The sequence below is a fragment of the Astyanax mexicanus genome, chromosome 2, assembly GCF_023375975.1.
Source record: "Astyanax mexicanus isolate ESR-SI-001 chromosome 2, AstMex3_surface, whole genome shotgun sequence".
In the NCBI taxonomy this organism is placed as follows: Eukaryota; Metazoa; Chordata; class Actinopteri; order Characiformes; family Acestrorhamphidae; genus Astyanax; species Astyanax mexicanus.
In genome coordinates this window covers 11023835-11051716 of record NC_064409.1, presented here as the reverse complement: position 1 = coordinate 11051716, position 27882 = coordinate 11023835, and the positions used below count along the sequence as shown (strand labels likewise).

The 27882-nt window shown below is 39.1% G+C and overlaps 1 protein-coding gene across 17 annotated transcripts in view; it reads left to right on the top strand.

The window, feature by feature from the left end:
* The window catches only part of grip1 (glutamate receptor interacting protein 1), a 554262-nt gene that overhangs the window by 462285 nt on the left and 64095 nt on the right, over positions 1-27882 (top strand). For all 17 annotated transcript variants that reach the window (XM_049473333.1, XM_049473330.1, XM_049473334.1 and 14 more), the window contains 2 exons: positions 19672-19858; positions 21958-22103. In XM_049473333.1, coding sequence (XP_049329290.1) covers positions 19672-19858; positions 21958-22103 — 333 coding nt within the window. The remainder of the gene's footprint in view (positions 1-19671; positions 19859-21957; positions 22104-27882) is intronic.

The following is a 27882-nucleotide window of genomic DNA, read 5'->3' as shown; positions in this document are numbered from 1 at the left end:
TCTGTCATTTCTAATACTACATGATATATACAACTCAAAAATATATACAAAATACAAAATACTGCATTGTTCACACTATAAGGCGCACGATCAACTTTTCTGGTCTATTTTCATACATAAGGCGCACCAGATTATAAGACGCATTATGCAACACTAGTAAGAAACAGGGGTGTCGTCATGTTTTCCTTCTAATTCAGCAGGTCTCACCACTGGGAAGTGGTGGTGGGGTAACTAAGTTAAGTAAACAAAAATGTAATTCTTTAAAAAAAAAACATTTTCCTTTCTTTTCCCGTGTTTACATCTGTGCGCCACAGAACACTCTGGCTTACTATTGGTCAGAGTCAGGGAGCAGGTCACGGAGCAGCATGTCACACTAGGCGATAAAATACAAAAAATTTGAACGTGCTAGTTTTTCCATCAGACACTTTGACGGCCAGTGTTGTGCGTAAACGAGTTCAAAAGAACGCGTTCATTGAACACGCTCATTTTTTCGTGAACGTTAAACTGAATACTAAATATTACTAATACTACAACCTTAAATGATATTACTACTGTTACTACTTCTGTTACTACTACTGCTACAAATTACCCAATTACCCAACCCTAATACTACCCAATTAAACTTTGGATTGTCCGAGTGGTCCAGCAGGCTAAACGCTGCCACTGTGATCAGGAGATCGAATCGGTTCGAATCCTGTTCATGTAGCTTGCCATCGGCTACTGGAGCCCTGAGAGAGAGAGAGCACAGTTGGTCTTGCTTTCTCTGGGTGGGTAGATGACGCTCTGTTTCCACATCATTCAAAAGGGTGATGTTGATCAGCACAAGACGTCTGTGAGCTGTTGTATCGGAACCGAGTCGCTGCGCTTTCCTCCAAACGTGCTGTGATGTTGCTTTATCAGCAGCAGTTCAAAAAGAGGTGGTGGCTGACTTTACATGTATCGGAAGAGGGATGTGCTAGTCTTCACCCTCCTGGTGTGTTGGGGCATAGCTAGTGATAGGAGGAGTCCTCATAAGTGGGTTGGGTAATTGGCCATGTAAATTAGGTAGAAAATGGGGAAAAAAGTAGAAACTTTGGATTGGATCAGCAGTCAAACAGCCCACCTTTTTGGACAACAAGCTTTAAAACGTCATTTTGAGTCCCATCCAAAACACAAAAACCAGCTTCATTATTGCAGTGCACTCTAGAAAGCATGATCTTCATTTTGATGGTTTATAAACTGATACAGAATTTCACTTGTGTTTTTGCTGAGACTGGAAACTATTTACTCTGATGTCTGAAATCTGAAACTGCAGTCTAAGGATGCTCTAAATTGTGTCTTGAACCATATAGATAGCTTTTTAACAAGCATACTATCAACCTGCAGCACTCTCAATCACCCAGCTCCAGTGTTCAATTCAGTGCAGAGTGGTCTTGTGTTGGTAGAATAATAAATGTGTCAGTAATGCAGAAAATCAGTTTACTCAGCATATATGAAGAAAGGAAAAACTATATTCTCGTGTTGGAAGGAGTAGAGCATTACAGCTGTTTGTGGGGAAATTGAATGTAATGGAAAATGAGTTTAACCATTACTGGCTTCTGTTGCTTGGTAGTGTTAAATATAATGATTGATTTGTTTGAATGTCTACATCATTTTTTATTCATAATTAAAGCATATATTTAAAGCATATTAGCAAGACTGTGTATATTTGAGATTTACTGCTTAATGTTCTAATTCATTTTAAATTAACCAGTTCTGTGATTACTAACTACCTAATTTTTACAACTCAAAAAGCTACACAAAATACAAAATATTGTATTTTTCACATTATAATGCGCCCTATCAATGAATATCTATTTTTTGGTCTTTTTTCATACATAAGGTGCACTGGATTATAAGGCGCATTATGAGACACTAGTAAGGAACAGGGGTGTCGCCATGTTTTCCTTCTAATTCAGCAGATCTCACCATTGGGTAGTGGTCGTGGGGTAACCAAGTTAAGTAAACAAAACTGTAATTCTTAAAAACAAATATATATATATTTTTTTTTCTTTTAAACTCAAACAAGTGCTAATTGTTAATCCACACAGATTTCTCTTCTAAAAACTGTTTATTTGTGGCAGTAAAGCGCTTCCCTTTATTTACAGGAAGCTTAGATTTCCAGATTTCCACTAAGGCTGGGTGCAGCAGCATTAACATTAGCAGCTAACCGCTAGTAAATGCTGCCTGACAGCACCAAGTTACACTGAGGAACTCTGATTGTTCAGATAAGCCAGTGTGATATTAGCTAGCAACTTGTGCCTCGTAGCTTGTTTTAACACAGTAAACACGCAGACTACAGTCTGATATACTCACCTCTGAACATTAAAAGAGCTAGCGCTTAGCGTGGTAAGCAGCTGATGCTAATGCTGCTCCAGAAGTGCTAGCCAGTGTATGGCAGGTGAATGCCTGAAGCTCAAAAAGTAGATATCCATGGTCTACCACGTTACTGCAACATATTAACCCTTGCTGTACTTTTTGGGACTGATCAGGGAACAGTTTCCCAAAAGCATCGTAGCATTAAGAACATCTTAACATGTATAGAGAGAGAGCATGCTCAGTGTGAAGCTCACTTAAGTGGGGAAACGCCCCCCAGGTTAGTCACCCAGCTTGAACCCAATGATCAAAGCAAAATGCTTCCAAATAAAGCAAAAACGGGAAAAAAAAACATCTGCATTACTGTATGTTGGCTGCAGAAAAAACAAAGATTCATGGGTAGTTTGCTATTCCAAGCATCTATCATGTGCATAAACATAAAATATGACAAATGTAGTTAAGATTATGTTAATTTATCCAATTACTCGCTTGCCCCCTGAGGGGTGTTTAAAAAGAGCCGTATATGGATGCAAATAGTTTCAAGTTAAAGCTGACATCCTGCTCCTTCCAGCTCGTAATTATTGTTCCGTTTTCAACGCGACATGAAACAAGAACTGAAATGATGGAACTGCAGCTGCGTTATATAAATGATCGTGTGGAAAGGTGACGCGTTAGAATAAATAGCACGGTCATGTAAAAGCATAGGAGCCGGCGTCTGCGTTTTTTTAACCAACTGCTGAGAAAGTCTAGTGGTTCAGAGAAGAAGAAGAAGAAGAAGAAGAAGAAATCTGCTGAAACAGAGCCAAGTTCACCAGAGATCGCTTTCCTCCCACGAAGACAATTACTGATGCAGTTGAATAGCTGTTAATCCAAGTGACTCATTAGCAAAGAATAACTGCAAATGAACAATTCCCCTTTCTTAAATTTTGTAGAGTGTCTAATGCTGGCTAGGACTCCAGTGCCTGTTGATCCTTTTGTCTGCCAATAATTAGAAAAGTGAGCACAGCTAACAATTGAATAATTCCAGACACTTCTGAAAGCATATTGTCCCTTCTCACTGTCGAGAGCCATTGTTATCTGGCCATTGTTTTAAATGATGGGCTATTGGGGATTACAGGGATTACAGTGCAGAATTGAGGTGTTAAATGTATTTTCCAGTGTTTATCGTTATCAACATATGCCATGATTAGCAACAGAGGGAGCTCTTGCTGGAGGTAAAGCACCAAATTTCTTTCTATACTGGAGAAAAATAAGTGCAGCCAAGCCGAGTACCAAAAAAAAAAACTTTGATGAGTTTAAACTAATTTACCTTATCTTAATGTATCATAATGTATTTGTTTAAATTATACATATTGAACATAACAGGGTTTTCAGTGAAGAACGTTTGAGCTATTTTCCAACCTGTAACTAAGGCTAGACAATAATTATATATATATATATATATATATATATATATATATATATATATATATATATATTATATACATTGATATTTTATATACATATATATAAAAAGCTCTGGAAAAAAATGAGACCACTTTACTTTCTGAATCAGTTTTGCTATTTATAGGTTTATGTTTGAGTAAAATAAACATTGTTCTTTAATTCTATAAATTAAAAACAACGTTTCTCCCAAATTCCAAATACAAATATCGTCATGTAGAGCATTTATTTGCAGAAAATAAGAAATGTCTGAAATAACAATAAAAGATGCAGAGCTTTCAGACCTCAAATAATAATAAAGTTTTAAGAGTTCAGAAAGTTTTCGTGCATTTTGGCATGTTCTCGCCTACACCAGTCTTACACACTGCTTTTCTTTTGGATAACTTTACGCCTTTACTCCTGGTGCAAAAAATCAAGCAGTTCAGCTTGGTTTGACGGCTGGGTTGGGTTTATCTTCTTATAGAGCAGTTTAGTGGTCGAGTGGTCGAGTTTTTAGCTTTAGGAGGTGGTGAGTACTGCTCACATCACTCATAAATACCAAAAAAAAGTGACCTACTATGTCAAATAACTCACCTTCAATATCAGTAGCGGTACCAATGTCCATTTATCTGACTGCTCAGACCCACTGGTGGGTTGGGTTTATCTTCTCATAGAGCAGCTTGGCGGTTAAAACACTTGAATTTGACTCATTTTTGTATTGGTCTTGACTCAAATTTGGTCTAATAGTCTTGATTACAATGTTACTGGCATCTACAATTTCAGTACATGACAACGTACAGGGGTTGGACAATGAAACTGAAACACCTGGTTTTAGTTTATTGTCCCGACAGACAGTTCTGGTGGAAACAGGAGAGTTGAGCTGCACATTGAATTCTGCCGTGATTTGATCAGCTGTGGTTTTATGTTTTTTGGATACAATCCTGGTTAGCAGCCGAACATCCCTTTCAGACAGCTTCCTCTTTCAGCGTCCACAGTTAATCCTGTTGGATGTGGTTCGTCCTTCTTGGTGGTATGCTGACATTACCCTGCATACCGTGGCTCTTGATACATCACAAAGACTTGCTGTCATGGTCACAGATGCGTCAGCAGGACGTGCACCAACAATTTGTCCTCTTTTGAACTCTGGTATGTCACCCATAATGTTGTGTGCATTGCAATATTTTGAGCAAAACTGTTACTGTTACTTTTACCCTGCTAATTGAACCTTCACACTCTGCTCTTACTGGTGCAATAATGTGCAATTAATGAAGATTGGCCACCAGGCTGCTCCAATTTAGCCATGAAGCCTCCCACACTAAAACGACAGGTGTTTTAGTTTTTATTGTCCAACCACTGTAGATGACTAATAGTTGTTATTACACTGTTCACATTGATATTGAAACTGTATCATATTGCTCAAAGCAAAATGAATATATTGTGATGTCCATTTTTGTCCTCCTGTGAGACAGAGACACGTGTTCTCCAGTCTGAAGATCATCTGACCGATAGGGAGGGTCTGAAAAGAGACTTTGTGTTCGTCATCCTAAGCACAGATATTCCGTCTAGATGAGGCAGACCTGTAGCCATGGCAACTGGTATACACAGATGAGCTGTCGGTGATAGCTGCTGAAAAGGTGGGTAAGAAGAGAGCGAGAGAAAGAGAGCGGGCACGCAGGAAAGGAAAAATGAAATAAAAGGATAAAGAGAAAGCGGAGCGGCTGAGTCATCATTTTCCAGCTGCGCCTGATTGACAGTCCCTTGTAAAGGTTTATGGAGATGCTTTGTTGAGCGTCTCTGTGGAGGACACTTTGTCGCCGGCTCGCAGGCGCTGAATAGAGAGAACTGACACTTTTCTTTTGCCCACAAACCCATCCAGACTGGAGAGACACACAATGCGCTCGAGTGCGGCAAAGTCAGCGGTCACAGAGCCCTGATGCTTCAGGATCTGATTGCAGCCAGTCGCTCTACAATGGAAGACAATAGAGAAGGTCACTGCTGTATGCTTCTGCAACATCTTACATAAACACACACACGAACACACACAAACACACACACACACTCTCTAACACATCTTGTGTCTAAAATGTAAAAAATGCTGCCTACTCAGACAGGATTCTGAGGAAGGAAGGCATCGAGCTACAGTCATTTTGATTTATTTATTTTTTTAAATCTGTGGTTAGAGAAAATTTTTGAAAGAGTGAAAGATTTTTGGAGTTTATTCTCACTTGAGTTCAGGGGTACTCTTTATTGCTGAAAGACTTTATTAATGTAGTTTATTTGCAAGATGTTGCGCAGCGTGCTTTAACAGGACACTGAGGTGTTTAAAAACTCCAGCAGCACTGCTAAATATATTTATAAATACATAAAATATAGATAAAATGATCAAAACACAGATGAATCAATGTAACGAACTGTCGACACAATCACAATGAGAGCAAAAATAATTTTTTAAACATTCTTAAAGACATGAGCCGATGTTGAGAGTCTGAAGTCAGTGGACAGATCATTCCAGAACTTTCATTTAGTTTGTGGAACAGTCAGTGTAACCTTTGGTTGGAGGACCTTCGTGACCTCACACTGTTAAGTGGACATAAAAGCTCAGAAATGTAAGCCGGTGCCTCATTATGTACAGCCTGGTAGGTCAACTCTACAATTTTTTAATCAGTTCTGTATCTCAATGGTAACCAGTGAAGAGAGACCAACAATGGTGTAATAATATTCCCTACATTTTGTCCTGGTTAAAAGACGAGCAGCTGCGTTTTATACAAGCTGCAGTCGAGACACGTCTTTCTGACTCTCTGGCAGGTAAACAGGGCATTACAATAGTCTAACCGGGAAAAAAAAGGCATGAATGAGTTTCTCAGTGTCTGAAAAGGTCATGAATTTTTTGTTGGTCTTGCTGATGTTTCTAAGCTGAAGGAAGCAATGATAGAAGAAGCTTTTTTTGGTATGACCAGCAACATTTAGATGGGGATCAAAAGTCGCACCCAGATTTCTAAAACCAGATTCCACCCCAGCTGGATCAGGATCTTACTGAACTCCTTTGAAACCAAACTAAGGACAACTGCCTTGTCCCCATTTAGCCTGAGTAAATTTTCAGAAATCCAGGCTTTAATATGAATGAGAAACAGTTGGTAAGACTGACCACCAGTGTCTCCCAATGCCATTTCGGTTTACAGCTAAATAAATCAGCGTATCATCAACATAAAAATGAAAAAAAAAAAGAAACATGTGTCAGCACAACACACACACACACTACTAACACACCACCACCAACACCAACAAGGCATCAAGCCGGCAGTTTTTCAGTTCTTTCATTTCAGACACTGCCATAGATAGAGTCATAGTAGATAAACATAAACACACACACATACTGATACTATAAAGCTCGCACTATCAATTTTCCCCTGCATTCTGTTTACGTCTCTTTTGGGCCTGCTGTCGTGCCAATTCGACAGAATTTCCCTCTCTCCGTGTCTCTGCGGTCCAGCTCAGACATCTCCGCGCTAAATGTAGAGTGACGAAGGTAGCAGCACATCTCCTCCCTGGGAAACATTAGCATAATGTAATTGTTAGGTAATGCTCAGAGTCCTCGGCGCAATTTCCATAAGATGTCATTTGAGGCATTAATGTGTTCTGCCGAAGCCAAATCCAATTAAATCCGACTGCGTTCAAGAGCTGAGCTGGCTCTGGAGGTCTCCGACTTTCTCTGATAGGCGTGGACTAGGCCTCGCTCTAGGTCATTCCCTTCACTTCAAAGCACTTGACTTCCTCTTGTACCCGTTTAATCCTCTTTTAGACGGGAGTTTCTCTGTTTTTTTTTCTGCTTTCCGAGGATGCAGAGGTTGCAAGTGCTGTATCTACCGGAGACGAGACTCTTCCAAACTCCTACACTTGTTCTCCAGCCTATAACTGACTCATAGCACTGGCTGTGGAGGGAGTCGTTGCCAGAGGGCGAAAAAAGAGAAGAAGAAAAAACGACTTTGTTGGTTCTGCGGTGATTCATCGGAAAAAAACTGCAGCCGATGACCCCTTCAGGTGTTCGCGCTCTCGTGTTCTGCAAATGGAGCCTTGCATTCAGCCCAGTCTTCTTCTTCTCCTCCTTCAAATGAATGGGCTTTGAAGCAAATCTGCCAATGGAAAGTCTTGTAAGACCGATTCTTACACTCAAGCAGCCATTCACCGTGGCCTAATTGAGTCAGAAACACTCAGCAAAGTTCTGTTCTCATTTTCTCCTCGCCTTTGTCGTGTTGTTTTTAACTGCCTCCCAATGTTGTTCCTGGTGACAGACATGGCGGCATGGCGTACGTAAGAAGGCCAAGCCAAGGTCAACCTCGGCATTCTCAAACCCATTAAAGCATTCACCTCATGTTCAAACAAACCAAACAAGTCTTAATGCCCTCCATTTCCTTTCTTTCTTCTGTCTGCCTTTCAGACAGTTGTCCTTACGGTAAGGGAAAGGTCTGCGCATTTCAAAACACTAAATGTGTCTGGCGTGATAAATCCAGCCAGTGCGAGACCAAGCCATCAATTGCGTCAAGAAATGCTCTTGAGTCTGGCCAGAGCCATTCTGGGTATATAACAGAATCCTAAAGAACGGCAGCCCGACGCTGGTCGATAGCCTGTGGGCGGATTTCTCCCCACGCCAGCTGTGCTAGCCTCGCAGTGGTCAGTTGAGACTGCTCCTGCTGAGAGAGAAAGTTCTGATACTTACCACAACAGAGCTTAATCTCTGGTGCAGGAAGTGAATGCTGAGAATGTTTGATTGTGTGCTCTTTGGAAAGACCTTTTTGGAAACAGGTACAAAGTATCTATTAAGCAAGGTAAGTTACTTTCGAAATTTAGCCGGAAAAATGGCACAGTTGGATGCTTGTTTCTTGATGTTCTAATAGTAGGTATGTAAGTGTGGTTCACCAAGAAAATACCAGATCAGACCAACCTGTTTTTTCGCCTCTGATTGAGAACCTCCGTTTCAAACATCCTACTTCCCCTGCAATTCACGGAATTCTCCCGCAAATTGATAGTGGCTCCCTGAAAATCAGCTGCAAATCATATGCAATTTCCCTGAAATCAGGACACTGTATGTAGGACTTGCTGACCTTTTGCAGTTGTGCAAAAAAGAGAGATCTCCCTCTGTGCTCAAGTAGACCCAACTTCTCTCTTTCATAGTGTATCAATTCAGTTTAATTCTGTAGTTCCACAGCACAGGATTCAAAAGCAAGACATTGATTGTCTTGAGTTTTTGCAATGTGGGATAGCTGCTGCTTTCTTTAAAAGTGGGCTTGTGGGAAAAAAATGGGAAGCTCTGCCCATTGGATGGTTTCATCACCAAAGTGATCCAAGTGGTCCATATGAGTCAAGTAGCTTAGCATAGCATGCCACATAATAGCTATATTTTAGTACTATAAAGGGAACATCTGAGTCTTGCTGGATAGTGTTGGTGTCTTTCTGTCCAGTGTTTAGCAAGCTAGCGTGTCTCCTGTTACATATGTTAAATTCCCATGATTTGGGTGGTTCTGTTCTTGGTTCTTTTGGTTTCCCTTCTAATGTATGGTTAGCTGTAAACTAAGGTAGTTCAGTTTGTGTTTTGTAAAGCAGATTTTTTGAAAAAGTAAAGATAGTAAAGGTTGATTGATTAGGAATTTAGTCTATTATGGATACCTGCTCACTTCCCTGGGTTTGATTGACACTTCTGTGGACACTGGCACAAGACATGCTGTGGTGCTGAGGTCTGGTTTGCATAGCAACCCATGTTGTCATAGTTATGATAATGGCCATTATTATGTGGGCATTACAAAGGTGTTCCCTGTGTCGTCCAATTATATTGTTTTAACAAATGAAAATTAGATTTATACAAGCTTTTTTTTGTAAACTAATATTAATGTATACTTATAAATATAAATGTTCGATTGAGCATCATAACACTGTCTATGGAGCAGCATATAGGAAAACAAAAGCAAATTTTCCAATTAAATGATATCGTCGCTGTCCTATGAAAAACACTTATCTCCATTTTTGTCGATTTTTAGTTTACTACATAATTTAAACAGACAAACTGTCCCTTACACTGTGGCAAAATTTCTTGATGAACAGACCAATAGAAACTCTTCAAAATGACCTGGAATAAACTCTTTTTACATTGACCTCCATGGCCAGTTTACAAGGTTTTTTCTCTCTCCTGTAAAATTGCTGTTTTGGAGATAAGTGTTTTTCATTGGACAGCGACAATATACATATTAATATTTTTTAAACCCACCAGAGACCCCGATAATATCAGCATCCTCTCTTCATTCTATATTACACTGATTATAGTCCCTGTGAATCAGCAGGAATTGATTAAAAAGGACAGGGAAGCCTGAAACCGCAGTTTTAGCTTTTTTGTTCCATTTTTTCTTTGGAATGCTTGGAAACGGAACTAAATTTTTTTTCATACTTTGTGCTGAGGACATATACCAGGCAAATGTCTGCTCTCTCATTGGTTAGATGCATCACGTTGGACGGATTTATTTGCATAAAGTTCACTTAGGCTTGACTTTTCATCGCATCGCATCCCCCAGACTCGACATGTCGGATACTGTGTGACTGCATCTGACGCTTTCAATTAAAAATGAATGGGATATGAGGATTCTGAGTGGTCCAGCGGTCTAAGCTCTGCCATTATGATCAGGAGATTATATCCTGATTCGAATCCTGTTCATGTAGCTTGCCATCAGCTACCGATGGAGCCCTAAGGGAGCACAATTGGTCTTGCTCTCTCTCTCTGTGGGTAGATGGCGCTCTCTCTCTCCCACATCACTCCAAAGGGTGATGTCGATCAGCACAAGGCTGCATCTGTGAGCTGATGTATCAGAACCGAGTCGCTGTGCTTTCCTCCGAGTGTGCTGTGATGCTACTCAGCAATACTGCATCAGCAGCAGTTAAAAAAGAGGAGGTGGCTAAGTTCACATGTGTATTTTATATATAGGGTTTATACATAGTTTCTAAAGAGGGTTATTAATGCTTATTAATTAGGTTATAAACCATTAATAAGCAGTTACTAAACATAAATAGAAAGGGCAACAGTGGGCTGTTGTGTACTAAATAGTGATTTTACATTTGTTTATACTGTTAAACCCTGGGTTGGGTAATTGGCCGTGTAAATTGAGGAGAAAATGGGAAAAAAATTGAAATAAAATTATAAAAAAAGCTTTTTTTGCAGTTTTATTTGCACAAATTTACCAATCTTACCACCTCACTAACCTTCATCCATTATTATTTTTACTATTATATTTGGTATCACTTTCAAATAAAGCTCGGTTATATAGGGTTTATACATAGTTTATAAAGAGGTTTATTAATGCTTATTAATTAGGTTATAAACCATTAATAAGCAGTTACTACACATAAACATAAAGGGCAACAGTGGCCTGTTGTTTACTAAGTAGTGATTTTACATTTGTTTATACTGTTTAAAGCTGGGTTGGGTAATTGGCCGTGTAAATTGAGGAGAAAATGGGAAAAAAATAGAAATAAAATGATAAAAAGGTATGTAGAGCCTGGAAGTAATGTGAATGCTAGTATCTCTGAAACACTGTATTCTCCTGAAGTGATCATTGTGAGTTACTGTGTCGCAGCTTTAGGGCTTGAAAGACTTTCAGAAGTGTGCTGAGTGTATGTAAATTTTAGGGCTGTAAATATTAATGAGTCAAGACTTTTGGGGTTTGGGGATCGGCCTACATATTCATCTATGCCAAGGTAAACGCAGCTTTTCATTCTAGGGCACATTTAAATAGACTTGCTAATGGATTCTCTCTGACACACTACGAGACACTGTTATCTATAGAAAGGGACCAAACGAGTATGTTGTTTTTGCAAAACTGCTTAAATACAGCCTGACAGAATGTTAATTGAAGCAAATGAGGGATCAAGCACTTAGTTTGTACAGTGTAAATTGATGTGGTGTCGGCTTCCAGCACTTGTGAGATGCTTGTTTCTAGAATTACTGCTAGATCGGTGCCAAGTGCAGATGCTAATTTCATGTTTTTATTTTTATTTTTATTTTTTTTTGCATCTCAGTGCCGGATGTTATTTAACAGTTTTTGAGTTTTTTGCAGTTTTATTTGCACAAATTTACAAATCTCACCACCTTACTAACCTTCATCCATTTTTATCTTTACTATTATATTTGGTACCACTTTAAAATAAGGCTCAGTTTTATAGGCTTTATACATAGTTTATAAAGGGGTTTATTAATGCTTAGTAATTAGGTTATAAACCATTAATAAGCAGTTACTAGACATAAATAGAAAAGGCAACAGTGGCCTGTTGTGTACCAAATAGTGGTTTCAATCATTTATACTGTTAAACCTCAAATCTTACTACTAGATGCTTATCTTACTTTGTCTTTTCCATCAGTCAGCATTAACATTTCTGTTATTAACATTATTAATTTAACTAAAATAATATATTAAATGACTAATACATTTACTTTCTATATTATTTTTATTACATATGTTAAAAAGTCATTGTCACTGATGTTCTTTCTATCTATATGTGTTTATTAAGGGCTTATTAATGTTTTAAAGTATTTACAATTTATTTATAACTATAATAAAGTACTTTATAAATTATTTATAAGCCCTTTATAATAGAGCCTTATTTTAAAGTGTTACCATATATTTTAAAACAGGGGTGTCCAAACTTTTTTTGTTGGGGGCCAGAAGGAGAAATATATTTGAAGTCACGGGCCACAGACTCTATAATAAAACAAATAATGAAATATACCACTTTAAATAATACATTTTCCTGATTACTTTCATTAACAGATCATTTTACTCGACTTACTATCTTTATCTTTGACAGTGTTGTGTAAACTAAGATTTTTAAATTGATGTTTTATTTCATGATGTCTCTTAATATTAAACTCCTTAATTACGACAACTTTTAGACTCTTTGGCCCGTTTTTCTGCGCTAGAAATGCGCACCCTCTCCGCTTTTAGACTCTTTAAATGGCCCGCGGGCCGTAGTTTGGACACCCCTTTTTTTTAAAATGATTATAAATATTATTTTACTAATTCATTATTTTTTAATTTAAATCTCATTGCACTGATCCTGGATAAACTGGCAGCTAGGCTCTCTCTTATCTGGGTTAGATCAAATGTTTATAACAATGAAGTGCGTGACATTTCTGTGAACACATGACATTTCTGCCTGTTTTGTGTGAGAGGCTTAACCATATTACACTTGAGTTAATCAAGGCTGGAGAAAAGGTTATATTTTTAATAATGAATAAAATCTAATTTCACCTCTGAAGGCTTTAATGATGTCACTTCACTGTTATTGTGACTACAATATTTTTATTACAAATAAGTTGTGTGATTGTGTGAAATGACTGAGAGCAGAACTCAAGGACACCCAAAAATGATTTAGTTTTATAAAAAAAATAAAAGTGAATCGAGGAATGTTAAATGTCCACACAACTTCAGAAATCTGGCACTATCGACCATCAATTATCTCTGATAATTCATATTGCTTTGTCATAAGCATGCTAGCCAGTGTTCAGAGATCACTTCAGCTTCTGAATCAGTTTCTCTGATTTTGCTATTTATAGGTATATTTGAATAAAATGAACATTGTTGTTTTATTCTATAAACTACAGACAACATTTCTCCAAAATTCCAAGTAAAAACATTGTCATTTAGAGCATTTATGTGCAGAAAATGGCTGAAATAACAAAAAAGATGCAGAGCTTTCAGACCTCAAATAATGCAAAGAAAACAAGTTCATATTCGTAAAGTTTTCATCAAGACTTCAGAAATTAACATTTGGTGGAATAACCCTGGTTTTAATCCCAGTTTTTTATGTATCTTGGCATCATGTTCTCCTCCACCAGTCTTACACACTGCTTTAAAATAACTTTATGCCTTTACTCCTGGTGCAAAAATTCAAGCAGTTTATCTTGGTTTGATGGCTTGTGATCATCCATCTTCCTCTTGATTATATTTCAGAGGTTTTTAATTTGGTTAAAATCAAAGACACTCATCGTTTTTAAGTGGTCGCTTATTTTTATTTTTTTTCTCCCAGAGCTGTATATATATATGTATATAAGTCTGGGCATTTGCAAGCCATTCCCTGAAGCCACATTCCCTTGTGATCACGTCACATGCTAATAACACTGCCATCCCATGACTTTTGGCGTATCGGCGTAATTTCACCAGCTCCTCATCCTGGCTCCTTTAAAGGCATAAATGATGTCACCTCACCTTCGTTGTGGCACTTAATGTGACAGTACATTATTTTTACGAGGGAATAATTTGGTGTGAGCGGGTGGAGAGCAGAACTCAAGGACGCCCGTAAATTATTCCGTTTTTAAAAACAGAGGATCGTCAAGTTGAAGCAGAGATACATGGCGACATGGCACAGATATCATTTTGTTTAATAATATTTGATATAGATGAGACAACATGATGTGTTTGGATCTACTCTTGGAAACTGAGCATTCTGATTTTTTCTCCAAAAATTTGCTTTAGTGGATAAAAGTATTGGGACTCCTGCTAATTTATTGTTTGTTTGTTTTTTGTTTTTTTGTTTTTTTTAAACAAGGGAATTAAAAAGGGTTTATGCTGCTTTTGTTGGAGTAACTCTCTCTCTACTGTCTAGGAAAGATTATCTACTAGATTCTGGAGCGTTCCTGTGAGAATCTGAGAATTTTCATTCAGTGTAGGGATGCACTGAAAATTCAGCAACCTATTTTTATTTTATTTTTATTTATTTTTTGGCTGAAAATTTCACTTTTTTTAACACTTTTTGTGTTTGAATAAGGGTTTCTGTTAGAGAATATTTGAAAAGTACTGAATAATTTATACTGAGCAACGCTGTGCTTTGTTGGTATATCTGCTGGAATGGTGAAAATGTCCAGAGAATATGAATAAATATACGTTTTATGTTTCGGGTCAATTTGACCCGTCTTAAAGTTTGAAGATTTAGGAAAAATAGTTAAAAGTATTTTTTTAGTATGAAACTTCACCTGCTTGGCTTAAAAAGTGTAATCAACGTATAAAGTATAAAGTAGTGAAACATTAAAAAAGTTTGAACATTAATTAATTTAATAAAAAATGAGTGAATTATCCTAATTGAACCACTGCCTGTTGGAGGTAACAAACACCATTGGACTAAACATTCATAGAATTATTAGCAATGGGGTTAGGGGAAAAAAAAACACAAAATACTCTGCTTGTAAGGATTTTTTTGGGTTTCAGGCATCTTTTGGATAATTAAACATGCACCAGTTTAAATTAACCCCGGAACACCATTGCTGTTCCTGACGAATAAACATAATAGAAGGGGTTAAATACACTTTTCTTTGATGAGATTCTTTTAAAATACCCCTCTAGACACAATAGGTTCATTTGAATTTATCTGCTCCGGAGATCTTATTCTATTGGAATTACTTATCTGCAGGGACCAGACAAGCTGTTTGTGTGTCAGCAGTTGTGCTGTGCGATAAAATGATACTGATAATTATCGCGAAATAACTTTTTCCTCGATAGAAATGTGAGCCACAGTCGATAAAACTTACTTGATATACAGTGCATTGCAAAATTATTCAGCCTCCTTGAACTTTTCAACCTGTTGCCACATTTCAAGCTTCAAACAGACGTTTAGTGAGGATTTCTGAATGATCCAATGTTGACCTAAATGACTGATAATGATACATAGAATCCACCTGTGTGTAATCAAGTCTCCGTATAAATGCACCTGCTCTGTGAGAGAACTCTCTCAGAGTTCTGTTTTAAGCACAGAGATCATCATAAAGACCAAGGAGAACAAACCAGGCAGGTCTGAGATACTGTTGTGGAGAAGTTTAAAGCTGGATTTGGATTACAAAAAGATTTCCCAAGCTTTAAACATCTCAAGGAGCACTGTGCAAGCGATCATATTAAAATGGAAGGAGTATCAGACCACTGCAAATCTATTAAGACCAAGCCATCCCTCTAAACTTTCAGCTATAACAAGGAGAAGACTGATCAGAGATGCAGCCAAGAGGCCTATGATCACTCTGGATGAACTGCAGAGATCTACAGCTGAACCAGTCATGTACGCCCATGGCTAAGAGCGTGGGTGGAGCAGCTCACTCGCTTATGTTTGGGCCTAAAAAACAACATACGGCAACATGCACAGTTCAGAGTCTCTGACTCATAAAACCCTAGCTGTCACTCTATATGGTGCTCAGACGTACACTAGCAAACATCTTCTCCAGGCTACAAACACTATTCCAGCTTCAGAAGAATCCCCCTCACTGTATCAGAAAGTTATTTAGATAGTGAAGATGTGTCCGTTTCATCACAGAAGCAGAAGATAGCGCCACTCCAAGCTCGCCATAACTCTCCTCACCTAATCTATAGGAGCTTCCCGAAAGGCTCTTGTGCTATGATAGGATTCTGAGGATAATGGAGCTCTCCATCAAAAGGATGGTGCTGCTATCACACTGCTTGTGCAGACAGGACTCTACAAACATGTGACCTGTGGAGAGAGGGCCACAGATCCAATTCAGGATGATCAAGGTCCTGCTCTTCAGAGACCTTTCATGATAGGTGCATCTCGGCATTGCATTGCAGTGGTATGGGACTTTCACAATCTCAGAAAATATCAAGATATATAAGACATTATTTCAAAAATACCCTAAAGCAATAAAAGGACATGTATAACAAATAGAATAATGAATATGATAGATCACAGACTAGTACACAGGCACTGGGTGACTTCTGTAGGATTAAATTGGGATTTAAAATGAGTAAACAAGTGGGTTTTACAGTCATATTAAAAAGTTTGGGCAACCCTATTAATCTTAATCATTTTTAGTTCTAAACATCTGGGTGTTTGCAGCAGCCATTTTAGATATATCTAACAACTGATGGACACAGTAATATTTCAGGATTGAAATGAGGTTTATTGTACTAACAGAAAATGTGCAATATGCATTAAACCAACATTTGACCGGTGCAAAAGTATGGGCATCCTTATCATTTTATTGATTTGAATACTCCTAACTACTTTTTTACTGACTTACTGAAGCACAAAATTGGTTTGGTAACCTCATTGAGCTTTGTACGTCATAGCCAGGTGTATCCAATCATGAGAAAAGGTATTTAAGGTGGCCAATTGCAAGTTGTTCTCCTATTTGAATCTCCTCTGAAGAGTGGCATCATGGGCTCATCAAAACAACTCTCAAAACATCCAAAAACAAAGATTGTTCAACATAGTTGTTCAGGGGAAGGAGACAAAAAGTTGTCTCAGAGATTTAACCTGTCAGTTTCCACTGTGAGGAACATAGTAAGGAAATGGAAGACCACAGGGACAGTTCTTGTTAAGCCCAGAAGTGGCAGGCCAAGAAAAATATCAGAAAGGCAGAGAAGACGAATGGTGAGAACAGTCAAGGACAATCCACAGACCACCTCCAAAGAGCTGCAGCATCATCTGGCTGCAGATGGTGTCACTGTGCATCGATGAACAATACAGCCACAAACTTAAATGTATTTAATTGAGATTTTAAGTGATAGACCAAAACAAAGTTGCACATAATTTTTTTTGACTTTTAATCAAATAAAAATCTGTGAAAAAAAAGTGTTACGTGTACAAAAGCATTCAGCCACCTTTACTTTAAATCCTCTACATAAAATCCAGTGCAAACAATTAAGTGCAACCTTCAGAAGTCACTTAATTAGTTCAGAGTGAACGGCTCTGTTAAATTTAGCCTCTGTATAAAAACAACATCTGTTCTGTGAAGGCCAGAGTGCTTTGTTAGAGAACACTTGTGAACAAACAGCATCATGAAGACCAAGGAACTCACAGGTAGGTCAGACAGGTCTGAGATAAAGAAGTCTGGAGAAGTTTAAAGCAGGGGTTATAAAGTTATAAAAACATATTATACATAAGATTTAAGCATCACACTGAGCACTGTTCAAACCTACCGAGGTTTGGGCATTCATCCAAACTGACAGATTGTGCAAGGAGAGTACAGGTTAGAGAAGCAGCCAAGAGGCCAATGGTCACTCTGGAGGAGCTGCAGAAATCCAAAGCTCAGGTTTGATTATGCTGGATTTTAAATAGGGGTTTCAGAGTAAAGGGAGCTAAATAATTGGCATGTCACACCTTTTTTCAGATTTCTATTTGATTAAATTTGTACTTCACTCAATAAAATATACATTTAATAAATATACATTTAAGTTTGTGGTTGTGAGGTGAAAAAGTCCAAGGGGTATGACTACTTTTGCAATACTACTGTATGTGCATTATGACTAAGCCTGGGCTATGAAGCCTGTTAACAGTTGGGCTTATTCATGTTCAAGCTGCAATATTAATAAACACAAAAGCCTGCTTTTGCAGTGTTTGATCAGGTTAGCCACATTACTAACAGTCAATCTCAGCAGGCTTGGATTGTGTTAGCCACAATGCTAACAGCAACTCTCAGCCCTGTTAAAGCCACCATGTAGCAACCAACAGACATGTAGCAACATCCAGCCTTGTTCCAGAGTTGGAGCAGAGATGGATTAGCCGCAGTGCCAACAGCCAACCTCAGCAGGCTTGCTTTGTGTTTTTTTCTGTGATGCTAACTGTTGCTAAATGCTAATCCAAGCTGGATTACTGTTGCTGATAGCTGTTGAATGTTTTTTCAATAAACCCTGCTTTTGTTTAGTGAGTATTCAAAGTAATCACATGCTGCAGATTTTAGTTCTTTTTTTTTTTAAGAGAGGGGATGAACTAAAATGAGTTTTGCTACTTTCTGCCTTTTTCTAAGTCAAATTATACGTAACGAGTCATTATCAGTTGAAATAATGCTGCAGCCAGGGTCCTTACTAAAACTAGAAATTTTGACCATATTAGTCCAGTCCTATCATCACTGCAATGGATTCCAGTCAAATTCTGCATAGACTTTAAATTTCTACTGAGTTTTTTTGTTATGAACCACCACGATTACGATATTAATATCACAAGGTTCTGGTTTCTTAGTAGTTACTAAAATTTAAAGGGGCTCTGCAGGTCGAAGGAGATGTGTATGCGTTTTGTGAAATCTTCCCTTTTCTTATATCCTCCTGAGACTTGGACATATGCCTGACATTTTTTTACTTTCTCCTAGCTATTTGGGATTACTAGGACCTTAGAAGTATAAAAAACTAAACTTTGTCCTTGTACAGGAAGTCAAAAAAAAAAAAAACAGTGTCCTCATGTGGGGACGGTGGTTTACTTTAACATTTAAAAAAGACCCTTTCCATTTGGGATCAGAAGGACAAAATTAGTGCAACAACTAAATGTTAGCTTTCTACAAAAAATAAAATAAACTAATTTCAAACATAAAAGTGGAGGATCATTTATCATTTTTACCCGGCCCTTGCTTCTGTCTGGAATGGCTGTAAAAACCTTTGACTGGGCTTCCCGCCAATTGGTTTTCAACCAAATTAGTGTAATGTTGTCATGTTGTGACCACTAGATGGTATGGTCAGTGTCTCCATATGAGGCCAAAGGGTCAATGTTTTAAAAAATGATTAGAGTATCTTGGTGCAGAGAAGCAGAAATGTAATGTCCCCATATGAGGACACTGGGTCTTTTTTTTTTACGATATTGGTAGTCAGCCAACACCCATGCTATGAGACAATCATGCATTTTCGTACACCATATTTATATACCATAAAAAAATGCCACTGCTGAAACCCTACATATGGAGATATCTTCTGGAATATCTGAATGGATGTTAAAGCTTTATCTACAGGTTCTCACAGGGTGTCCCTCAGCTCAGCAGCCACTCTTGTTTATTAGGACCCCTCTCTACGGTCAACATCACGCATGTCTTGAAAAAGCAAGCAATGATGCGTTTTTTTCTAAATTGGGCTCTAGGGTGCAATTCTTATATCTGCTCTCTCGCTCTTCCCTTTATTCCAGTGTCTCTAGCCTCCAGCACTGTGGGCCTGGCTGGTCAGGTGGTCCACACGGAGACCACTGAAGTGACTCTCATCAGCGACTCCATCATGGGATTCGGAATCCAGCTCCAAGGAGGGGTCTTTGCCACGGAAACGCTGACCTCTCCGCCGCTCATCGCCTACATGGACCCCGACAGCCCGGCCGAGAGGTGAGACCGAAGCACTGGCAAAAAAATTATAAAAAAAATATTTTCGCACTTGATTAAAGCGCCGGATTTGCTGGAGTGCTGATGCTTTCCTATTCTAATCTGGGAAGCATCTGAAACGTGTAATTGTTTGCGCTATCTGTGACTCTGGATCTGCCCTGAGGGAGGAGAGCATTTCATTTTATTTATTTATTTTTTTTAATCTAAAATCTCATTGCTCTTATCTCCAATCCCCATCATGCACATTCCACACCCACACCCCCACAAACCCGGCAAGCTCTCGCAGTTGCATCAGCCGCTTATCTCCCACCGCTTGACTTTTTCCAAGCACCAACTCCGCGCCCAATCTATCAGACTTCATCATGTAATGTAAGTCTTCTGCTTGATGCATCGGCGCCTGGCCGCGATAAGCCAAAGCTCCAGTCAGAATGTGGGCTGATTGAATGCTCGGCTACACGAGAGGCTAAAGCACTTAGCTTTAATTGCCGGAGCGAGCCTGCCTCAGCTGGCATCCAAATGAACTTACACGTGTAGCAGCTGACAGGATTTACGCCCAAACCTCCGAGTAATTACCAGACCCCAGCGACAGCTTTGGCATTAGCTGCTGTAATTGTAATTGTATTGATGGACATGGACCTTTTAATAATAAGAGATGGAGACAGGCCTATTATTTACCATGACGGGGCCTCCAGAAATATAATGCTCACAATCAAAGAACGCCATTCTGTAGATTATTGTAACTAGAGAGCCATGAGCTGTCGCAGACGATTTGGATTTCGCCGTCGAACGGAGCCAAGATACCGTTAAAGGACTCCGCTCGACTGAAGTGCGCGGATCACGCCCATTCATTTCAATGCACTGCACTGCGCTAGCCGCTATGATTCATTGCTGCTGCCATAGGAAGTTATAACATCCCGAGCTATAACGTAACTTTATTGGAAATACTGGAAAAGGTTTCTTCAGGTAGTGCAACATAGTGTGAAATAAAAATCTAATCTCTTAAACAATGTCAGGAGGTGGTTTAAGATGCTATGTAAATGCTGAAAAGCTATAATGCTAAATCTGTCATCTGCCTCTTTTTTAACAACCCAAAACTCCTCCTAGAAACTGCAGGAAAAGTCCAGTTAAAATTGCTGAGCATCAAGCCAACATAACAATTTCATCTATGTCATCATACAGGGGTTGGACAATGAAACTGAAACACCTGTCATTTTAGTGTGGGAGGTTTCATGGCTAAACTGGAGCAGCCTGATGGCCAATCTTCATTAATTGCACATTATTGCACCAGTAAGAGCAGAGTGTGAAGGTTCAGTTAGCAGAGTAAGAGCACAGTTTCGCTCAAAATATTGCAATGCACAAAACATTATAAGTGACATACCAGAGTTCAAAAGAGGACAAATTGTTGGTGCACGTCTTGCTGGAGCATCTGTGACCAAGACAGCAAGTCTTTGTGATATATCAAGAGCCACTGTATCCAGTGTAATGTCAGCATACCACCAAGAAGGACGAACCACATCCAACAGGATTAACTGTGGACGCTGTAAGAGGAAGCTGTCTGAAAGGGATGTTCGGGTGCTAACCCGGATTGTATCCAAAAAAACATAAAACCACGACTGATCAAATCACGGCAGAATTCAATGTGCAGCTCAACTCCACCATGTTTTACAGATGATATGCTATTAGGTATTTGGGTCATAGACCTGTAATGATTGGTTCCTGATGTAAACCCCTTATTGTTTAGACATTTTGTTTGCAAATTTTGACAATTAAAAATATCCTATTTCCTGACTACTGTCCCTGATATAAGAAGTTCTTTTTCCACACAGTGCTCAAAAAGACTAAATTGCTTCATGCACAACAGGATGGAATGAGTAATGGTGACTCAGCCCTAATAAAACATTAAATTTTTTAATAATAGTAATGAATAACACTTGAGTTCTACACTGAGTTGAGCTCAAGTGCTTGGATTTCTCTACGCCTCCCTGTTTCCTTCCATAGCCAGGGAAGACTGATTATCTGGGAAGTGACAGAAACGTGCCCCTCTGTTTCTGCGTGGGCTTTCTGGGTAATGAGTTGACTTACTGGCGGTGGTCTGTGTGCAGGTGCGGCATCTTGCAGATCGGTGACCGCATCCTGTCCATCAACGGGATCCCCACCGAGGACAGCACGCTGGAGGAGACCAACCAGCTGCTGCGGGACTCCACCATCACCAGCAAAGTCACGCTGGAGATCGAGTTTGATGTAGCAGGTGAGGACCTCCAGACTAAAAATGCACACACACTGCACAGTATGCGTTTTGTTGTGGCCAGCAAACCTTCCAATCTAACGATTTAGAACCTTCAAATTATAACATGGCACACAAAAAGTTCATATCATACATTTTGTCTGTGAATCTAGAACAGTGTGAATGGGAAGAGAAGGATTCAAGAACAGTGTGAATGTGGAGAGGATGATTCTAGAACAGTCGACATTTAAAAAGGAGGATTATATAACTTTGAGTGTGGAGAGAAGGATACTAGAACAGACTAAATTGGAAGAGAATTCTAGGACACTGTGGATGTGGAGAGAAGTATTCTAGAACAGTGTAAATATGGAGTGGAGGATTCTAGAACAGTGTGAATATGGAGAGAAGGATTTTAGAACTGTAAATATGGAGGATTCTAGAACAGTGTTAATGGGGATAGAACGATTTTAGAATAGTATGAACATGGAGAGGAGGATTCTAGAACTGTAAAAATGGAAAGGAGGATTCTAGAACAGTGTAAATGTGTAGAGAAGGATTCTAGAACAGTGTGAATATGGAGTGGAGGATTCTAGAATCTAGAGCAGTTTGAATAGGAAGCGAAGAATGCTAGAACAGTGTGAATGTGTAGGGTAGGATTCTAGAACAGTGTGAATAGGGAAAGGAAGATTCTAGAACAGTGTGAATAGGGAAAGGAAGATTCTAGAACAGTGTGAACAGGGAAAGGAAGATTCTAGAACAGTGTGAATATGGAGTGGAGGATTCTAAAATCTAGAGCAGTTTGAATAGGAAGCGAAGAATTCTAGAACAGTGTGAATATGGAGTGGAGGATTCTAGAACAGTGTAAATAGGGAAAGAAAGATTCTAGAACACTGTGAATAGGGAAAGGAAGAGTCTAGAACAGTGTGAATGTGGAAAGGAAGATTCTAGAACAGTGTGAATGTGGAGAGGAGGGTTCTAGAATCTAGAGCAGTGTGAATGGGAAGAGAAGGATTCAAGGACAGTGTGAATGTAGGGAGGAGGATTCTCGAACAGTCTTAATTTGGAAAGGATGATTCCAGAACATTGTGAATGTGTAGGGGAGGATTCTAGAACAGTGTGAATGTGAAGAGGAGGATTCTAGAATCTAGGGCAGTTTGAATAGGAAGACAAGGATTCTAAACCAGTAGGGGAGGATTCTAGAATCTAGAGCACTTTGAATAGGCAGACAAGGATTCTAAACCAGTGTGAATGTGTAGGGGAGGATTCTAGAACAGTGTGAATGTGTAGGGGAGAATTCTAGAACAGTGTGAATAGGGAAAGGAAGATTCTAGAACAGTGTGAATGTGGAGAGGAGGATTCTAGAATCTAGAGCAGTTTGAATAGGAAGACAAGGATTCTAAACCATTGTGAATGTGTAGGGGAGGATTCTAGAAGTGTAAATGTGTAGGGAAGAATTCTAGAACAGTGTGAATAGGGAAAGGAAGATTCTAGAACAGTTTGAATGTGGAGAGGAGGATTCTAGAATCTAGAGCAGTATGAATGGGAAGATAATGATTTTAGAACAGTGTGAATGTGTAGAGGAGGATTCTAGAAGAGTGTGAATGTGTGAGAAGGATTCTAGAACAGTCTGAAAGGTGAAAACAGTCTAGTACAGTACAAATGAGAATGTGCTTTTGAAACAAGCTCATGAATAGGGAGTACATTCTATAAGGTTGTGAATGATGAGGTTTAAACGTACGCACAATAAACGCATATAACATATAAATGCACTTCATTCCTCTTGGCCCTGAGAGCTAAAAGAGCAGAGAACCTGTCCGTGGGCTGAGTGTGGGCGCGCTCTACATTAGCAGATGGTAAGAAAATGCTGGGTGTAAAATGTGTGATGAGAGGTTGGTTTACCACAGGGACGTGATCAGTTTGATGAGTCATCTCTAAAATGTAAGTGTAGCAATCATTACCCGAGTACCACTCCACACGCCACACCGAGTTCAAGCAGCCCTGCCTCCAATCCACACTGCCTCCAACCAGACTGCGTCACGTTTCTGCTTCAGGCAGCAGCGCACGCTTTATCAACTTCCTGCCTTTACTAATTAAACAGTTTACAGCAGGGTTGAAACATGGGAACACAAACAGCAGATCTGTTTTATTGCAGAAGAGTCACAGCTTTTCAGGAGGAGCTCTTCCATTTACACTTCCATTTAAGTATCTAGCAGACGCCTTATGTAGATAATTCACGCCTTATCCAGAGTAATTTGCAAAAGTGCTTAGTTGATTACTTCAAAAATATCCATAGCTAGTTTGTAGAGACTAGCATCAGAAAAAAAACATTTGGCTTCTATAATGCTGAACACCTAAGAGAAAACTATACGTTTAGGAACTTTTTAAATTACAAGATGGGTCTTTAGTCTGCGTTTGAAGACCGCAAGCAACTTTTCTGTCCTGAGATCCAGTGAAAGTTAATTCCTCCACTTCAGTATCAGGACAGAGAAGAGTCAAGATGTCCGTCTTTAATGGGTATTGAGGGATCGCGGATCGAGCCAAGCTGCACTGGAAGCTCAAAGAGCTCATGTTACCCATTGCCATCGAGTAAGAAATTATCCATTTTTGGCTTTGTAGGCCAGCGTCAGGGTTTTAAATCTGATTCAGTCTTCAAGGCAAGCTCTTGAGTTCTGTGTTCTGCAGCTATAAATTCATATATATCAAAAAGTCATTAAGGAATTAGGATTAACACTTTGGTACTTCCATTTTACTGTGTCTTTGTGTCATTGAATAATTAGTTCTGTAGTCTGTAGTAATAAGTCTGTAGTAAGCACTGTTAATTAATGAACCTGGGTTTCCCACAGTCCTAAAACATGGAGATCAGGGTAAATTGGATTTGTGCAGACATCCCAGCACTATTATAAACTGTTCAGCGGGCAAGACCTTCATTATTCTTTACTTTTACCAGAAATGAATTTACTGTAGAGTAGTCAGAGGTGAAATGAGTATTGATGGGAGCCATGATGCTCCTGAACGCATCTCGTCCAGGAGGGGGTAAAAAACACTGCCTGCCTACACCAAAAAAAAAAAACTGATTGGCTGACTTACAGATTCTTTGCAGAGAACAGACCAGAGAACTATTAAAAGTGTAGCTGTGTATGTATTAAATGATGATTCAGAAGTTTGAAGTCAGTCTTGGATGGATGTTTGAGAAGAGCATTGATACAGGTAGATGTTGGGTGTTGAGGTGACAGTTTGGTCACCTGACTGCCTCAGGGAAGAAGCTGTTGTTGAGTTTAGTGGTGGACAGATGGATGCTTCAGCGCTTCAACCCTAGGAGCTTGAAGAGCCCAAGTGACGTGTGGGGTAGTCTAGGTGGTTGCTGATGTGTTTATTTTTGTGTTCTGACCTACTTTAACCTCTCTGACCACCAGATTATCTGTGCCGGCCAAATTCAATTTCCGACTTTGATAATATGCTGGAGTGTGCACGTCTGGGATAAAGTTGTGCTGAAAATCCTGTTCTGCACACCCAGGCCTAAGCCTGTTAGGGTTTGCAGCCTCTCCGTCTCTTCACACTGGAACTCCTTGAACTCCTTGTGCTCCTGCTGACCGTTACTCAAAAAAAAAAAAAAAAAAGAAGAGATAAAAATAAACCCATTCATTATATTTGAGCCGAGCTGTCTGCCACCTGTTTGATATCTACAAACCATCAGCATAAGCCAATCCTGGGCAAGCTGTGAACTGGAAGCCGCGGTTCCTGGCCAGCTATCCTCTCAAAAAAAAAAAAAACAAGCTCGGGGCTCTGTGATTGTGTGCTGGTGAAGGTCTGAGAGAGCACAGTGTGCCTCACTTCCTCACCCCAACCCTGCTCTTTCTGCCCCCCCCATGCTGAGATTTGGCAGTGTGATTAAAGTCTGAACCCTGCCAAAGGCCTGCCATCCTGGACCCACATAATAATTATATGATATTAATGTGATTTATACGTATTTCAATCCAATTCCTTTCGTCTGTCAATATCAGTGTTTGATTAGCAGTTCAATCACAGCCTTTAGATTAGTCAGGCAACATGTAGAGGAGAATGAAATACACAATTATTACTTTATTACATTATTTTCTATGACGGGCCACAATTTTGTTTCCGTCAATTGTTGATACCTTATTGCAGCATCTTTGATTTGTTTATCAGTTCTGTCAGTTCAGACAGATGACTTTAAACAAAATGCTTCAGGGATGTGTCTGATGTTTTTGGCCTTTGCCTGTTATTACCTTCTATTATTGTTTTTTTTGGGTTTATATATATTTTCCCCATTTTCTCCCAAATTAGCTAGACCAATTGTCCCACCCATTCAGCTGCTTCTCAGCTGTATATCCCCCATCCCTAGTGATGCCCTAGCACAAGGAGGGTGAATACTAGCACATGCTTCCTCCAACACATGTGAAGTCATTCAGCCACCTCATCTTTTCAAACTGCTGCTGATGCAGCATTGCTGAGTAGCATCACAGAGCACTCGGAGGAAAGCGCAGCGACTCGGTTCCAATACATCAGCTCACAAACTCTTTGTACTGATCGACATCACCCTAGGAGTTTTGAGGGGAAAGAGCGCCAGCTACACAATTGTGCTCTTTCAGGGCTCCAGCAGCTGTTGGCAAGCTGCATGAACGGGATTCGAACCAGTGGCATCATTTTAGAAAACTGGACCACTCAGAGCCCCTTTTATGAGTAACTTTTGTGAGAATTCTGTTGCTAGATTTTACAACTACCTGCCTAAAATAATGTATTTCTTTGCGATAGAATTGGTGTAAGAAAAAATAATTATGTATCAAAGTATTGCAATATATATTGCAATTCTAAAAGTATAGACTGTAGTCTTGTATCTGTTTCTTTAATGGTTTGGAGAGCCATGTCATCAGCTGGTGTTGATCCACTGTGTTTAATCAAGTCCAAAGTCAGAAATGCGGATTTTATTTTCCAGCAGGACTTGGCACACTGCCAAAAGTGCCAGTTGGCCTTATATAATATTCTGATTTTCTGAGACATTGATATTTATGTTTTCATTGGCTGTAAGCCATAATCATCACAAATAAAAGAAGTAAACTGTTAAAATAGATCACTCTGTTTTAAATTAAACTAAATTACTAAAAATAAAGTAACTTTTCTATGATATTCAATGATATTTTTTGAGATGCACTAGTATAAGTTGCCCCACTCCCTCATTCACTGAATTGGTTAACAGCATGACATTGAAATGTGGTCCCACACTGTAAAATGTTTGTGTAAATTGTTCCGGTAAAGACTATATGGGAACGCCTTCGATGCCCTTGCACATCATTGAGCTCCGGGCGCTCAACACCCTCTTGCCAGTTTGGGAATTGTCACTCCTCAGACTGCTGTCAGTAGGTATTCATCACCACTGACTGGAAGATCTCACAACCCTTCCCGTTTTGGAGATGCCCTGACACTGTCTGGCCATAACAGTTTGCTCCTTGTCAGTTACCGTAGGAGCTGTAATGTTGCAAGAATAAGTAAGAGAACAGTCCCTGTGGGAATACTGGATTTTTGCATTGATTACTTATACTTAATGGTGTCAATTGATTAAAAAATGTAATCAGATTAATCACAACAAATTCTGCGATTAACTGCGATTAATCACACTTGTTATTCTTAAGATGCAAGTTTTTTTATGTTAATAAAAAAATGAATGTAAGAAAAGTAAAATGCATTTTTTTTATATTAGTGTTGTCAATTAAAATACTAGTATATGCTTGTATCTTTGAGGGGAGATAAAGCCAACGTGGGATACCGCTGGAATAAAGAATGCATC